Below are 15,842 nucleotides of genomic sequence, written 5' to 3'. Positions count from 1 at the left end.
GGGAGCACTTAGGAGGCAGTGATCATAATATAGTCGAATTCAATCTCCAATTTGAAAGAAAGAAGGTAGAATCAGATGTAAAGGTGTTACAGTTAAATAAAGGTAACTACAGGGGCATGAGGGAGGAGCTGACGAAAATCGACTGGGAGCAGACCCTAGGAAAGACAGTAGAACAGCAATGGCAGGAGTTTCTGGGAGTAATTGAGGACACAGTACAGAGGTTCATCCCAAAGAAAAGAAAGGTTATCAGAGGGGGGATTAGGCAGCCATGGCTGACAAAGGAAGTTAGGGAATGCATCAAAGCAAAAGAGAAAGCCTATAATGTGGCAAAGAGTAGTGGGAAGTCAGAAGATTGGGATAACAGAGGATAACAAAGAGAGAGATAAGGAAAGAGAGGATCAAATTTGAAGGTAGGCTAGCCAGTAACATTAGGAATGATAGTAAAAGTTTCTTTAAATACATTAAAAACAAACGGGAGGCAAAAGTTGACATTGGGCCGCTCCAAAATGACACTGGTAATTTTGTGATGGGAGACAAGGAAATAGCCGAGGAACTGAATAAGTACTTTGCGTCAGTCTTCACAGTAGAAGACGAGTAATATCCCAACAATTCCGGAGAGTCAGGGGTCAGAGTTGAATATGGTAGCCATCATAAAGGAGAAAGTGCTAGAGAAACTAAGAGGTCTAAAAATTGACAAATCTCCGGGCCCAGATGGGCTACATCCTAGAGTTCTAAAGGAGATAGCTGAAGAAATAGTGGAGGCGTTGGTGATGATGTTTCAATAGTCACTGGAGTCAGGGAAAGTACCAGAGGATTGGAAAATCGCTGTTGTAACCCCCCTGTTCAAGAAGGGAACAAGGAAAAAGATGGAAAATTATAGGCCAATTAGCCTAACCTCGGTTGTTGGCAAGATTCTAGAATCCATTGTTAAGGATGAGATTTCTAAATTCTTGGAAGTGCAGGGTCGGATTAGGACAAGTCAGCATGGATTTAGTAAGGGGAGGTCGTGCCTGACAAACCTGTTAGAGTTCTTTGAAGAGATAACAAATAGGTTAGACCAAGGAGAGCCAATGGATGTTATATATCTTGACTTCCAAAAGGCCTTTGATAAGGTGCCTCACGGGAGACTGCTGACTAAAATAAGGGCCCATGGTATTCGAGGCAAGGTACTAACATGGATTGACGATTGGCTGTCAGGCAGAAGGCAGAGAGTTGGGATAAAAGGTTCTTTTTCGGAATGGCAACCGGTGACGAGTGGTGTCCCGCAGGGTTCAGTGTTGGGGCCACAGCTGTTCTCTTTATATATTAACGATCTAGATGACGGGACTGAGGGCATTCTGGCTAAGTTTGCCGATGATACGAAGATAGGTGGAGGGGCAGGTAGTATGGAGGAGGTGGGGAGGCTTCAGAAAGATTTAGACAGTTTAGGAGAGTGGTCCAAGAAATGGCTGATGAAATTCAACGTGGGCAAGTGCGAGGTCTTGCACTTTGGAAAAAAGAATAGAGGCGTGGACTATTTTCTAAACGGTGACAAAATTCATAATGCTGAAGTGCAAAGGGACTTGGGAGTCCTAGTCCAGGATTCTCTAAAGGTAAACTTGCAGGTTGAGTCCGTAATTAAGAAAGCAAATGCAATGTTGTCATTCATCTCAAGAGGCTTGGAATATAAAAGCAGGGATGTACTTCTGAAGCTTTATAAAGCATTAGTTAGGCCCCATTTAGAATACTGTCAGCAATTTTGGGCCCCACACCTCAGGAAGGACATACTGGCACTGGAGCGGGTCCAGCGGAGGTTCACACGGATGATCCCAGGAATGGTAGGCCTAACATACGATGAACGTCTGAGGATCCTGGGATTATATTCATTGGAGTTTAGGAGGTTGAGGGGAGATCTAATAGAAACTTACAAGATAATGAATAGCTTAGATAGGGTGGATGTAGGGAAGTTGTTTCCATTAACAGGGGAGACTAGGACCCGGGGGCACAGAGATGAGGAGAAATTTCTTCAGCCAGAGAGTGGTGGGTCTGTGGAATTCATTGCCACAGAGGGCGGTGGAGGCCGGGACGTTGAGTGTCTTTAAGAGCGGGTAAATGTAGTTGAAATCAGCCATGATTGAATGGTGGAGTGGACTCGATGGGCCGAATGGCCTTACTTCCACTCCTATGTCTTATGGTCTTATGGAGGCTACGTATAGTGACAGGGGGTCGGGATCCGCCGACCTTTAGGGTCAGGCTTCGGTGACTGCATTGAAGTTGAGTCCAAGCAGTAGGGGGGCGCAGAGGTGAGGGAGGACATACAGTTTAAAATAGGCGTAATCAGCGTCCTGTATCGAGAGGTTCGCGACACAGTACCCCCGGATCTATACCGAATGAGATCCCGAGACAAGGGAGATTGTCCGGGATGCGGGGTAGGTGTGGAGGGAGCAGCGCTTTACCGTGCCGGGATGGACGAAGCTCTCTGTGCTCCCGGAGTCGAAAAGACAGGGTGGCTCGCGCCCACTGACCCGGACGGCCATCATCGAATTCTTCGGATGTTTTGGCCGCGACTGGTCGAGGGTGACTGCGCCGAGTTGCGGGTAGTCTGCGTGGTCGGAGGTATTGGGGTCACAAGATGGCAGCCCCCACGAATCGCACGTGTCGGGCTGAGTTGAAGATGGCGACCAAGATGGCAGCCCCCACGAATCGCACGTGTCGGGCTGAGTTGAAGATGGCGACCAAGATGGCCGCCCCCATGGGTCGCACGTGTCGGGCTGAGTTAAAGGTGGCGCCCCCCACGAGCTGCACGAGGCAGATGATGCGTCCGAAGGGGGCGGTACCGGCAGGCACGCAAGCACATTGTGGGGTCTGTGGGCCTGTGAGTCCGTGGATCGGGCCTGGTAAGCTTTTGACATCGGGGCTTTGGATTGGGCCAGACACTCTTTCAAAATGTCCCTTTTTGCCGCTGTTGCTGCACGTCGCGGTGCGGGTTGGGCAACGCTGCCGGGGGTGTTGGCCCTGACCGCAGAAGTAGCAAGACGGTCCCCCGGGCTGAACGGGCAGCCGCGCGGCACAGGCCTGGAACGTAGCCAGGTCTGGTGAAGGCCGCGTCTGTGGTGCCCACGAGGGTTTCGCTGGGTCTGCCGGGAACACGCTGAGGCTCTGGTAGGCCACCTCTAACAAGGTGGCTAGTTTTACCGAGTCCTGTAGATCAGTGGCCCCGTTTTCCAGCAGTCGCTGCCGGACGTAGTTAGACCAGACCCAGCCACGTAGGTGTCCCGGATCATCAGCTTCATGTGCTCATCGGCCTTCACATCCCTGTAGTTGCAGGCGAGTAGTGTCAGGTTCTCTAGATGCTCGTCCAGCGATTCCCTGGCGCGCATTGACGACGGGTAGTGAGGAGGTGCTGCGCGAACACTTCGTTCACGGGCTTCACGAACTGTCTTTAGAATCACGACCGCCGCTTTGTGCGTGACTGCGTCCTCAATCAGACCCGAGATTCGGTGACTCACCCGGGCGTGGAGGAGGCACAGCTTGAGGGCATCGGAGGGAGGCGTTTCAGAGGAGTCAAGGTAGGCCTCAAAACAGTGGAGCCAGTGGGAGAAGATTTCCTGAGCTTCTGCTGCTCCTGCGTCGAGTTCCAGTTTATCAGGCTTTAGAGCGGCTTCCATCGTGATGTCTTTGGATAATAAATTGAGGTTCCATCAATTCACTACAAGACGATGAGAACGAGTGAACAAAGGCTTTATTATCCAAGAACTTGCCTGCCTGTGACTGCTGTAACAATGAGCGCCGCCCACAGGCGACAGTTCTATATACCGGGGGGGGGGGGGGGGGGGGAAGCCCACCAGGGTTCCAGTACAATACATGGAAGGAGATCATATTACCATTCGCTGGCCATAGGCCACAGTACTATACGGACAACTTATATTATGGTGAATACATTCACCGCAAGATCAAAGATCAGCCATCTTATTAAATGGCAGAGCAGGCCGGAGAGGTGAGATGGCCTCGTCCTGTTTATAATGTTCTTAACCGGTGATATGCTCCTTGCATCCTTCCTATTTTAAAAAATTAATTTAAGGGACGTGACATCTCTAATCATGCATAATCCTCACATAACCTTCCTGCAAGCTGCCCATACTTCATCAACGCTCCTTTATCTCCCTGCAACTCCACCAAGCCTTCACCCAATTACCTTACTGCAACTCTTCCCCCCCCCCCCCCCCCCAACAACACAGTCACCCTGAAACGCATCACTTACTTGGTAACCCAACCTTGGGCTTCAGGAGGACATCCAGCGTGGCCTTATCGAAGATCTCTTTGCTGACTTTCACCTCCGCCGGCCCGTACACAGCAGCCAGGACTGTTGTATCCCCTGAGGTTTGGAAAGAAAAATGCCAAAGAGGTTGCTTCGTGGGAAGCATCGTGACAGGGACAACACTTTTTTTTATAAACTGCTTCACCAAATCGTCAGAACGTCAGAATTTTGATGAACAAAATGAGTTCAGCTTTTTAATTAAGCCACTGAGAAAAATTCTGGAGATAAAACATGTAAATCCACCTTTCATGACCAGACAGAGCTTTCCCAAAAGCATTTTACAGTCATTTTCGAAGAGCTGCCACTGTTATAATGTTGAAGGCACGGCAGTCACAAATTGTGCATAGCAGGCTGGCACAGAGAAGGAATAAACAGGCTGGCAGACTGTGACGAAGGGAGCATGGTTTGGGTCAGTGCTGGGGCCCTGGCTGTTCACAATCTCTATCAATGATTTGGATGTGGGTACCAAATGCAATATTTCCCAAGTTTGCTGATGGCACTAAACTAGGTGGGAATGCAAGCTGTGAGGAGGATGCAAAGAGGCTTCAAGGGGATTCAGACAAGCCATTTGATTAGGCCAGGACATGGCATATGGAACATAGAATCCCTACAGTGCAGGAGGAAACCATTCGGCCCATTGAGTCTGCACCAGCCCCCTGGAAGAGCACCCTACCAGGCTCAATTCCCCACCCTATCTCCGTAACCCCACCGAGGGGCAATTTAGCATAGCCAATCCACTTAACCTGCACATCTTTGGACTGTGGGAGCAAACTGAAGCAGCCAGAGGAAACCCACGCCGTCACTGGGAGAACTGGCAAACTCCACAGTCCCCCAAGGCCAGAATCGAACCCAGCTCCCTGGTGCTGTGAGGAAACAGTGCTTACCCGTGCCACCACGCAACATAATGTGAAAAAATGTGACGTTATCCACTTTGGTAGGGGAAAACAGAAAGGCAGAATATTTCTTCAATACTGAGAGATTGGGAAGCAATTTGGATAGCAAATCATAGAATCCCTACAGTGCAGAAGGCCATTTGGCCCATCGAGTCTGCATCAACCCTCATGAAAGAGCTAGCTAGGCCCAAGTCCCCACCTTATCCCCGCAACCCCACATAACCTTTTTGACCCTCACACACCAGGCCATCTGTCGCTTGTTCGTACGGTTACAATCTCTCCCAGCTACAGTTAAAACCCAACACGTGATCCCCCTCTTTATTTATTTCTGATGAGTCAAACGGATGCGAAGCATTAACTCTGTCTCCTCTCCTTATAGATGCTGCCAGCCAGACCTACGGAGTCTCTATCCTCATTGTCAAGAAAAATATTAAAAACGGTACGGTTGAGTAGTTAGCGCTGCTGCCTCACAGCCCCGGGGACCCGGGTTCGATTCCCGGCTTGGGTCACTGTCTCTGCGGAGTCTGCACGTTCTCCTCATGTCTGCGTGTTTTCTCCGGGTGCTCCGGTTTCCTCCCACAATACAAAGATGTGCAGGTTAGGTGGATTGGCCATGATAAATTGCCCCTTAGTGTCCATCAGTTAGGTGGGGTGTTGGGTTACAGGGATGGGTGTAATGGGCCTGGGTTAGGGGCTCAGTGCAGACTGGACGGGCTGAATGGCCTCCTCCTGCACTGGGACTGGCTCTGAGGTGAACGGGAGCCACCAGTCGGCTCCTTGGCCCAAAGGGGGAGGCTCGCACCCACCTTGCGTGAAGCAGGCCGAGCCATCGGGCCTAGAGAGGAGGCTGTGCTCGCAACAGAACGGCCTCAGTTGCTGCGGAGCCTCGGCGCCGGCCTGGTCCATCCCTCCGCAAGTGGGCAGCTGCGGGGCAGCCGGGGAGGCCAGGCCAAGGACCTCCCGCTGACTGACAGGCAACCTCCACCAATCCGGTGCAGGCCCGTCGCCACCTCCGCCAATCAGCATCGAGTGGAAGGGAGAGGTCGGGTCACCATCGCGTCTCTCCTCTGCCCCTCACGAAGGACCCCTTTCCAAAGACGCCTTACTCGGCGCCTTTGCTCAATAATAGCAACGGAAGCGTGACCCGTTTGAGCGTGGCATTTTTTGTTTTGTTGCTTTACCGCCGTCCGCTCTGAGAAGCGGCGAAGCGGAGGTTCGCGTCGGGCTCCGAATCCGAGGGCGGCAAGGCGGGGCAGGCGGCGGGCTGGACACACAGCAAAGATGGCGGCGGTTATCAGGCGGCTGGGCGGGAAATGGAGTGGCTGCGTCGTTCGGGCCCAGCTCCGGCTGCCCCTGGCCGCGGCTCGGCGGGCCCTCGCCACCGGCGTGAGTACCTTCCCGGGGACAGAGCGGCCGGGGAGGGCAATGTTCCTATCCCGGGGGTGGGTGGTGCAGAAACCGCGGCAACTGATTTGTCAGGAGAGAGGGGCCCGGCTCATTCTGATTACTACATCAGAATTCACTCCATCACAAATCATAGCTTTGCACCGTTCACTGCTTCATAACCTCACTGAACTTGCAAATCACAACTTTACTGATTGCTTCATAACTTTAAATGTACAATTTTACTCCTTACTGCTCCACAACACCATGTGTCAGAACTTTATTATGCCTTTTGGTGACTTCATCGCTATCAAAATTCTTTTTTGTTCCCAATTAAGGGGCATTTTAATCATCCTTATTAGTGTCACAAGTCGGCTTGCATTAACGCTCCGAAGACGTTACTGTGAAAATCTCCTCGTCGCCACACTCTGGCGCCTGTTCGGGTACACGGAGGGAAAATTCAGAATGTCCAAATCACCCAACAAGCACGTCTTTTAGGGCAGCACGGTTGCCTCACGGCGCCGAGGTCCCGGGTTCAATCCCGTCCCCTCCATGTGGAGTTTGAATATTCTCCCCGTGTCTGCGTGGGTTTCACCCCCACAAGCCAAAGATGTGCAGGTTAGGTGGATTGGTCATGCTAAATTGCCCCTTAATTGGAAAAAATTAATTGGGTACTCTAAATTTATAAAATACAGTAATGATAATTGGGGGGGGGGGGGGGGAGGTGGGATCGGGGTATTGACCTTGTTGATCAGCCATGATCATTCGGCCCTTCGAGCCTGCTCCGCCATTCATTATGATCATGGCAGATCATCCAACCTGATCCTGCCTTCCCCCATAACCTTTGATCCCCTTCGCCCCAAGTGCTATATCGAACTGCTTCTTGAAAGCATTTTGCCCTCAATTACTTTCTGTGGTAGTGAATTCCATAGGCTCACCACTCTGTGGGTGAAGAAATTTCTCCTCATCTCAGTCCTAAATGGTCCACCCTGAATACTCAGACTGTGACCCCTGATTCTGGACACCTCCACCATCGGGAAAATCCTTCTTGCATCTACCCTACCTAGTACTGTTAGAAATTCATAGGTTACTTTGGGACCCCCCCTGCCCCATTCTTCTGAATTACAGCCAAGACAATCCTAACCAACTCAATTCTTCCTCATAGAGAGAGAGAGAGTGGTTAATAACGCATATAGGATCCTGGGCTTTATAAATAGGGGCATGGAGCACAAAGACACGCCAGTTACGATAAACCTGCAAAAATTACTGGTTCAGCCTCAACTGGAATATTGCATTGAGTTCTGGGCACCACACTTTAAGAAGGCATTAGAGAGGGTGTAAAAAGGATTCACAAGAAAAGCTCCCGGGATGAGGAACTTCAGTTATTATTGAAAGATTGAAGAAGCTGGGGCTGTTCTACTTGGAGAAGAAGAGGAAGTTGAGAGGAGATTTGATTGAGGTAGTCAAATTCATGAGTGATGTAAGCATAGTAGACGGGGAGAGACTGTTCCCATTGCTGGGAGGATGGCGAACCAGAGGACAGAGATTTACGGTGATTGGCTAAAAGAACAATGGTGATAGGCGGAAATGTTTTTTCATCGAACAAGCCCAAAGATGTGCAGGTTAGGTGGATTGGCCATTCTAAAATAGCCCCTTAGTGTCCAGAAATGTGACGGTTGGGTGGGGGTACGGGGATAGGGCCTGGGTAGGGTGCTCTTTCAGAGGGTCAGTGCTGACTCGATGGGCTGAATGGCCTTCTGCACTGTAGGAATTCTATGGAGTGGTTGGGATCTGGAACACACTGCCTGAGAGTGTGGTGGAGGCAGATTCAGCGGTGGCATTTAAAAGGGAATTGGATCATTATGTGAAGAGATAGTTACAGGTCTATACGGGAAAGGCAGGTGAGTGGCACTCGATGAATTACTCTTGTAGGTGGCTGGCATGGACATAATGGGCCGAATGGCTTCTTGTGTTGTAACCATTCTATGATTCTTGTAGAATGAGATGTAACTGCGCTTTCAAGAATGTTCATAATTACAACGGACAATCTCACTAGCCAAATGTCAAATTTCTCCATTGGAATAAAAACATTCCAGATTTTAAAAATAATTTTTTGAAACAAATTGGTTATTATTTCCACATCTATCTTAGTCCCGTGTAAATGTCCCAATCTTTATTTCGCTGTCTGTAAAATAGACAGAAGTGAAGGATAATCACTTTTAACTTCCTGACTTCTTGTCGGTGAGAATACGTCAATGTGATTGGCCGCTTACCCTTCTTGATGACATAGCTGTTGGTAGATGCCCAGTGATCGCCTTAACTTGACGCTACATTCAAATGGGCATCAGGAATGGGGACATCCACGGTAGCCCGATTGCCCGGGCTTTGTGGCAGCTTTATTTGGGGTCAGCCAGCGGATGCCATCATTTCGCTGCTGACTAGAAAATCTGGGCCATTATCTGGTATTGTATCTACCTCGCTGCTGTTTATGGGGCCTATAAATGCGCAAATGTTGCCCTATTATGTATTTTCTTTTATTCCCTTTTCTTCTCACGTACTTAATGATCTGTTGAGCTGCTCGCAGAAAAATACTTTTCACTGTACCTCGGTACACGTGACAATAAACAAATCCAATCCAATCCAAATTGGCTGCTGTGCTGTCCTTGACTCTAAATCAACATATAAAACAAAATTAATTCAAATTTTACTGTATTACTTCAGTGGCTGGAAACACCCTTTGGGGAGTCCTGAAGATGTGAGTGGGGCTGTATAAATGTATTGTTTGTTTCTTGATTTGCTTCACATATATTAATTTTCTCTGTTTATCACATCGGAGAAGTATTCAGGATGATGTTAAAATCAGGATTATCCACAAATCTATTTAACACTTGGAGCTCTGGTTATCTGTTCCAGTTTTGTACATTGATCATTCATTCCTTTTTGAGTGACTTTTACCTGCTATGATTTAAGAGTTGTTATGAGCCTAGATCAAATCACTAAGCTGTTGGCAAGAGGGCAGCATGGTGGAGCAGTGGATTAGCCCTGCTGCCTCACGGGGCCGAGGTCCCAGGTTCGATCCCGGCCCTGGGTCACTGTCCGTGTGGAGTTTGCATATTCTCCCTGTGTCTGCGTGGGTTTCACCCCCACAACTCAAAGATGTGCAGGCTAGGTGGATTGGCCACGCTAAATTGCCCCTGAATTGGGAAAAATGAATTGGGCGCTCTAAATTTATTTTTTAAAAGTTGTTGGAAAGATCCTGTTAGGGACCAATAACATTTTGTTTAAAATAGACAAAGGTTGAGATAATAGCTCAGTGAATGAAGCAACAAGATTCCAAGGGCTTTCAACAATTTGCAATGTCTAACTCATACTCCCTACATTCAGGTTAATAAGGGACATGTGAATTAACAAGCCAACTGCAGTCAAAAACACCACAATACACAAATGCAGATGCAACCAAGGCAGAATCCATGGATTTCTCAAAGACCCACCCAGACGCCACTAACATTGTGAGTCAACCAATTTCACTGGATCTTTGACTCTCTCACAAGGAATTCCAGTCTTCACCTTCGAAGATCTAATCTTGGAATTCTCTCCAAATATCACTGCAACTCGGCTGACATTACAATGGCCCACTTCACAGAGCTTAAATCACGTCCCCTGAGATTCCGTTCCCTGGATTCCTGAGCTTGCACTCACTCACAAGGACAGTTTCAAATCTTCAGCCATGCCGAGCAGAACACGAGTGCTACAAATGGGCAACCTTGACCGAATGGCCCAAACCTGTCTTCTTGGATCTTCAGGAGTTATTCTGAGCCCCCTTCGCATACCAGGGCTTCCTTTGAGACCCCTTCACTTAAATGTCTGCTGCCCACAGCTCTTCTCCCATTTGGAGCCCGTTTATCTGCTCCTCTCTTTTTAACTGAACTGGGATCTCATCCCGTCCCTGCCCCCTCTCCGGGACTCTTCGTTTGGGATCTCTTCCTGTGCCCTCACCCGTTTGCAGCTTCCCCTCTCCCTGGGCCTTCCGTGGTGGTCCGCTCTCGGTCACCTGATCTGGGTTTCCGCGCCTTTTAAGTTTCCCATTTTGCGCAGACACACTGTGCCTGTTCTGGACCTAAAGAATTTGCGCTGCAGAAATATGTGTGCAGCCTGTTCCCGGCCTGCGCACGTGGGAACAGGTCAGAGGTCCGTGCAAAGTTGCTTTTCCTGACCTCTGGTCTCAACGTTGAGATAAGTTTGGCTTTCATAACAGAGTGTGACCCTATTTGTTGTGTCTGACAAGTCACTATGTTTAAATGAGTTTGCTCTTTCAATCTATTCTGGAAGAAAGAATTTGCCACTATATAGCACTTTTTGATCTCGGGATGTTCTGAAACACTTACAGACCATGAAGTATTATTGAAGTGTAGTCACTTGTAATCCTGGAACCTTGGCAGCCAAATTGCAATGTGGTAATGACCAGATAATAATCTTTATTATTGTCACAAGTAGGCTTACATTAACACTCAATGAAGTTACTGTGAAAATCCCTGAGTTGCCACATTCCGGCGCCTGTTCGGGTACACAGAGGGAGAATTCAGAATGCCCAATTCACCTAACAAGCACGTCTTTCGGGACTTGTGGGAGGAAACCGGAGCACCCGGGGGAAACCCACGCAGACTTGGGAAGAAAATGCAGACTCCGCACAGACAGTGGCCCAAGCCGGGAATTGGACCTGGGACCCTGGCGTTGTGAAGCACAGTGCTAACCACTGTGCTACCGTGCCACCCCAGACAGATAGATCATCTGTCTTTTATCATGTTGGTTGTGGGATAAATATAAGCCACGAGATGGGGAGAATTCTCCTGCCCCTCTTCAGAATAGTGCAGCAGAATCTTTTGTATCCACCTGAAGGGGCAGATAGTGCCTCAGTTCAGTATTTCATCTGAAAAGCAACATTCCTGACCGTGCAGCACTCCCTCAGTACAGTACCGGGGTGTCAGCCTGGTTTTTCATTTTGCACTGGGGCTGACTCCATAGTTTGTTGACTTGAATGTTGCAGCGTTACTGGCTGATCCAAGGTGACATTCAGAAAAGGGGCTGGAGGGACCAGGAATAATCCTAACCTTGAGCAAGGGCAGAGTAGTTAGTGCGACCTCCGATTACCAGGTACAAATCCATCTCTGATCAGTTGGCACAGATTGAAATCCTGTTGCCTTGAATAGTTTTGCCAGTTTTTGATTCACGTGAAGTGACGGTGTCAGCAGCTCTGATGCAAACTGCTGGTATTATTGAGTTTATATGCACGGATTCATCGGAATTCAAATGTCACTATCTGCAGTGGTGGGATTCAAACCCGGGACCCCAGAGCATTACGCTGCGTCTCTGGATTACGAGTCCAGTGACAATACCACACTACATCACCGCCTCCCCTCCATCAAGCCTGCTCCAGCTTCCGAAAGAGCAACCTACCCTGTTCCACGGTCCCCTGGAGTAGTGCATCGAGTTCTGGGTGCCGCAGTTTAGGAGAAAAGGTGATGGTATGAAGAGAATGCAGAAAAGATTGAGAATGGTTCCAGGGAACTTCAGTTAAGATAGTTTGGAGAAGTTGGAACTTTTTCCTTGTGGAAGAGAAGCTTGAGAGGAGGTTGGGTAGAGGTGTTCAAAATCATGAGGGGGTCTGGAGAGAATAAGCGGGGAGAAACTGTTCCCATTGGTGGAAGGATCGAGGACCAGAGGACACAGGTTGAAGCAATAGAAACCTGAGGAGAAACGTTTCATAGAATCGTAGAATCCCTGCAGTGCAGAAGAAGGCCATTCAGCCCATTGATTCTGCATGGACCCTCTGAAAGAGCACTCTATCCAGCCCCACTCCCCCATCCTATCCCTGTAACCTCACCTCACCTAACCTTCACATCTTTGGACACTTTGGGGCAGTTTAGCACGGCCAATCCACCCATCCTGCACAGAGGAAACCCGGGGGAAATCCACGCAGACACACGGAGAAAGCGCAAACTCCGCACAGACAGTTGCCCGAGTCGTAATCTAATCCTGGTCCCTGACGCTGAGAGGCAGCAGTGCTAACCACTGTGCGACCATGCCGCCCACAGAATTAAGTGTTTCGGATCTGAACTTCATGGCCTTAAGTGTTATGGAGGCAAATTCAATCGAGGCATCCAAGTGGGAATTGGATCATTATCTGATAAGGAACAATGTTATGATGAGGGGAAGGTGGGAGCTGTTAGCACAGTGTTGTCACTGGACTAATAGTGCAGAGATGCAGGGTGATGCTCTGTGGACCCGGGTTCGAATCCCACCACGGCAGATGGTGAAATTTGAATTCAATTAAAATCTGTTTTTTAAACAAGTCTAACGATGACCATGAAACCATTGCCGATTGTGGCCAAAACCCACCTGGTTCACTAATGTCCTTTAGGGAAGGAAATCTGCTGTCCTTACCCTGTCTGGCCTACATGTGATTCCAGACTCTCAGCAATGTGATTGACTCTTAAAATGCCCCCTGAAATGGTCGAGCGAGCTACTCAATTCAAGGATAAGTAGGGATGGGTCACAAATTCTGGCCTTGCCAGTGACCCCCAAGTCTCATGAAATAATATTTTTAAATTCCTGTCCATTCGGTGATAAATCTTACTACTTGCTTCGAGACTCACCAGCTTCTCTTCTGTTGTCACTTATGTGCAGGCAGGTTAATTGAAAAGCTTTTCAAACACCTTAAAAGCACTCCTCCCAGTCTGCCTCACAGTGATCCTGAACCTGCTTCACGCTCCTCCCGGTTATTCCACGTGTGGAGGTTTACTCTGCGTCTCTAAACATACCGGCCGGGATTCTCCACTGCCATTCCGCCCAGCTACCGCTGCTGGTGAGGACAGGTCATTTGGCGCTCGGCCAAACTGCAGCAGGACCGGAGGATCCTGCTGCTCTAACCTGATGGAGAATCCCACCCACTGTCCCACTTCCTCTGACTACTAAATGTTACACGTTTTTGAATGTAATCTTTCGTATGTAAACGTATTTATTTGCAATCATTTATTTTGCCCCAGTAAGTCTGCTATGGTTATCCATCAGTGCGTATGACAGTCTTCTCCTCCCCCCTCTCTGTCTCCAGCATGCAGTTCACCAGCAGCAGTTCACGTCCCTGGATGAGAAGCCCCAGTTCCCAGGCGCCTCCGCAGAGTTCGTGGACAGGCTGGAGTTCATTCAGCCCAACGTCATATCTGGTATCCCCATCTATCGGGTAATGGACCGACAAGGGCAGATCATGAACCCAGACGAAGACCCTAAGGTATGCTGTCGCAGTGCACGCTGTGTGGGATCAAAGCTTAATGGCTGCTATTTGGTGCTCTTCAGGGGCAAAAGGGTTTCTCGGTGTATGTTTACTTGGAACTGACCCGTGGGTAGCTGCACCACCTGGCGTTGGCACTGAACTGCCATGGGTGGGCAGCATCCATCAGGATTGTTGTGACTTGAGCTGTGAACTGATCTCAGGATGAAGTAAGTTATAATGTCTGTCGGCTTCGGCATTCCTGGGCTGAGGACGGGTCCCTGCCCCAGTAACACCTATTGGAAGAATGTGCACGTGCGAAGAGAAGCAGTTTGAGTTGCACCACTATGCCCGCTGTGGTTAAATAGCAGCTTAGTGCAAACTCGCTGCAGGCTCTCGCATGGAAAATGGCCACTTTGGTGAGGTATCAGAGGGTTGGACGCACAGAGGAACCATAAAGGAAAGAGGAAAGACAGTCGCGTGGAGATTATTAAGTCACCTCATTCTAGTTCCAATGGTCAGGGTTTGGTGCCCTGGCTGGATTCTAATGCCACTGCTTGAATTTTTTCATTCAGATAGTGCAGCTTGCCAGTCTTGCTCGGATATTACTCTGCACACTTGAAGCCCCAATTAATGCTTTGAAATGAATGATTTATTGCACTGGGAAGTGGCATCTGGCCACTAGATGGCACAAGTGTCTTGGCCTATGGTCTGATGTACCCCACGGCCAAAATGTCATGGCCACCCTCCCCAAACATTGGATTTGAAAATATTGAATAAAGTGATCCCCCATTTTCCCAGTCGATTTGATGCAGTTATCCATAAATACGTATTGGCCTAGATCTCCTGGCTAGCATAGTTTGGTTCAAGGGGTAGTTGGGTTGGGCAGTGGGTGGTTGGGTGAGGAGATGGTTGGGGTCGGATCAGGGCCAATCCACCTGACCCGCACATCTTTGGACTGTGGGAGGAAACCGGACCACCCGGAGGAAACCCACGCGCACACGGGGAGAACGTGCAGACTCCGCACAGACACTGACCCAAGCCAAGACTCAAACCTGGGACCCTGGAGCTGTGAAGCAACAGTGCTAACCACTGTGTTGTTTGTGGTGTTCAGTTGCGCTGGTTAATCACTAAATTACATCAAGAGTTTAAACCTTGTAACAATTCCAAGTAAGGCCCAAGTGTCTGACTCTGTGGTCAGTGCCGCAGAATTTAACGGAGTGTTCCAGGCCAAGCATCGGAAGTTAAAATTTCCTGGGCAATTGAAGCATCCGGGCGCACAACACAGAATTTTTTTTTTTTAATTCTTTTTTTTTTGAGTGTGGGATTTACTCACTCTCTGACACCGCGTGTGAGTGTGGGATTTACTCACTCTCTGATACAGTGTGAGAGTGTCGGATTTACTCACTCTCTGATACAGTGTGTGAGTGTGGGATTTACTCACTCTCTGATACAGTGTGTGAGTGTGGGATTTACTCACTCTCTGATACAGTGTGTGAGTGTGGGATTTACTCACTCTCTGATACAGTGTGTGAGTGTGGGATTTACTCACTCTCTGATACAGTGTGAGAGTGTCGGATTTACTCACTCTCTGATACAGTGTGTGAGTGTGGGATTTACTCACTCTCTGATACAGTGTGTGAGTGTGGGATTTACTCACTCTCTGATACAGTGTGTGAGTGTGGGATTTACTCACTCTCTGATACAGTTTGTGAGTGTGGGATTTACTCTCTCTGATACAGTGTGTGAGTGTGGGATTTACTCACTCTCTGATACAGTGTGTGAGTGGGATTTACTCACTCTCTGATACAGTGTGTGAGTGTGGGATTTACTCACTCTCTGATACAGTGTGTGAGTGTGGGATTTACTCACTCTCTGATACAGTTTGTGAGTGTGGGATTTACTCACTCTCTGATACAGTGTGTGAGTGTGGGATTTACTCACTCTCTGATACAGTGTGAGAGTGTCGGATTTACTCACTCTCTGATACAGTTTGTGAGTGTGG

At 48.8% G+C, this 15,842-nt stretch overlaps 2 protein-coding genes across 7 annotated transcripts in view; one reads left to right on the top strand and one right to left on the bottom strand.

Annotated features, from left to right (window-relative positions):
- LOC140402420 (exosome complex component RRP46-like) overlaps nt 1-6,167 on the bottom strand; it is a 36,224-nt gene extending 30,057 nt beyond the window's left edge. For 5 of the 6 annotated variants that reach the window (XM_072490187.1, XM_072490188.1, XM_072490192.1 and 2 more), the window contains exons 1-2: nt 5,997-6,167; nt 4,241-4,354 (exon numbers count right to left, since the gene is read on the bottom strand). In XM_072490187.1, coding sequence (XP_072346288.1) covers nt 4,241-4,354; nt 5,997-6,096 — 214 coding nt within the window. In that variant the 5' untranslated portion in view covers nt 6,097-6,167. Of the gene's footprint in view, nt 1-4,240; nt 4,355-4,540; nt 5,001-5,996 lie in introns of those variants that run through there. The other variant, XM_072490189.1, reaches the window with a different exon arrangement.
- Nucleotides 6,168-6,278: 111 nt separating this feature from the next.
- LOC140402418 (2-oxoisovalerate dehydrogenase subunit alpha, mitochondrial-like) overlaps nt 6,279-15,842 on the top strand; it is a 69,892-nt gene continuing 60,328 nt past the window's right edge. The window contains exons 1-2 of the mRNA XM_072490185.1: nt 6,279-6,576; nt 13,682-13,858. Of these exons, the coding sequence (XP_072346286.1) occupies nt 6,472-6,576; nt 13,682-13,858 (282 nt within the window). The 5' untranslated portion in view covers nt 6,279-6,471. The remainder of the gene's footprint in view (nt 6,577-13,681; nt 13,859-15,842) is intronic.

Source organism: Scyliorhinus torazame, chromosome 25 (genome assembly GCF_047496885.1).
Source record: "Scyliorhinus torazame isolate Kashiwa2021f chromosome 25, sScyTor2.1, whole genome shotgun sequence".
Lineage (NCBI taxonomy): Eukaryota > Metazoa > Chordata > Chondrichthyes > Carcharhiniformes > Scyliorhinidae > Scyliorhinus > Scyliorhinus torazame.
This window is presented reverse-complemented; position numbering and strand designations above follow the sequence as displayed.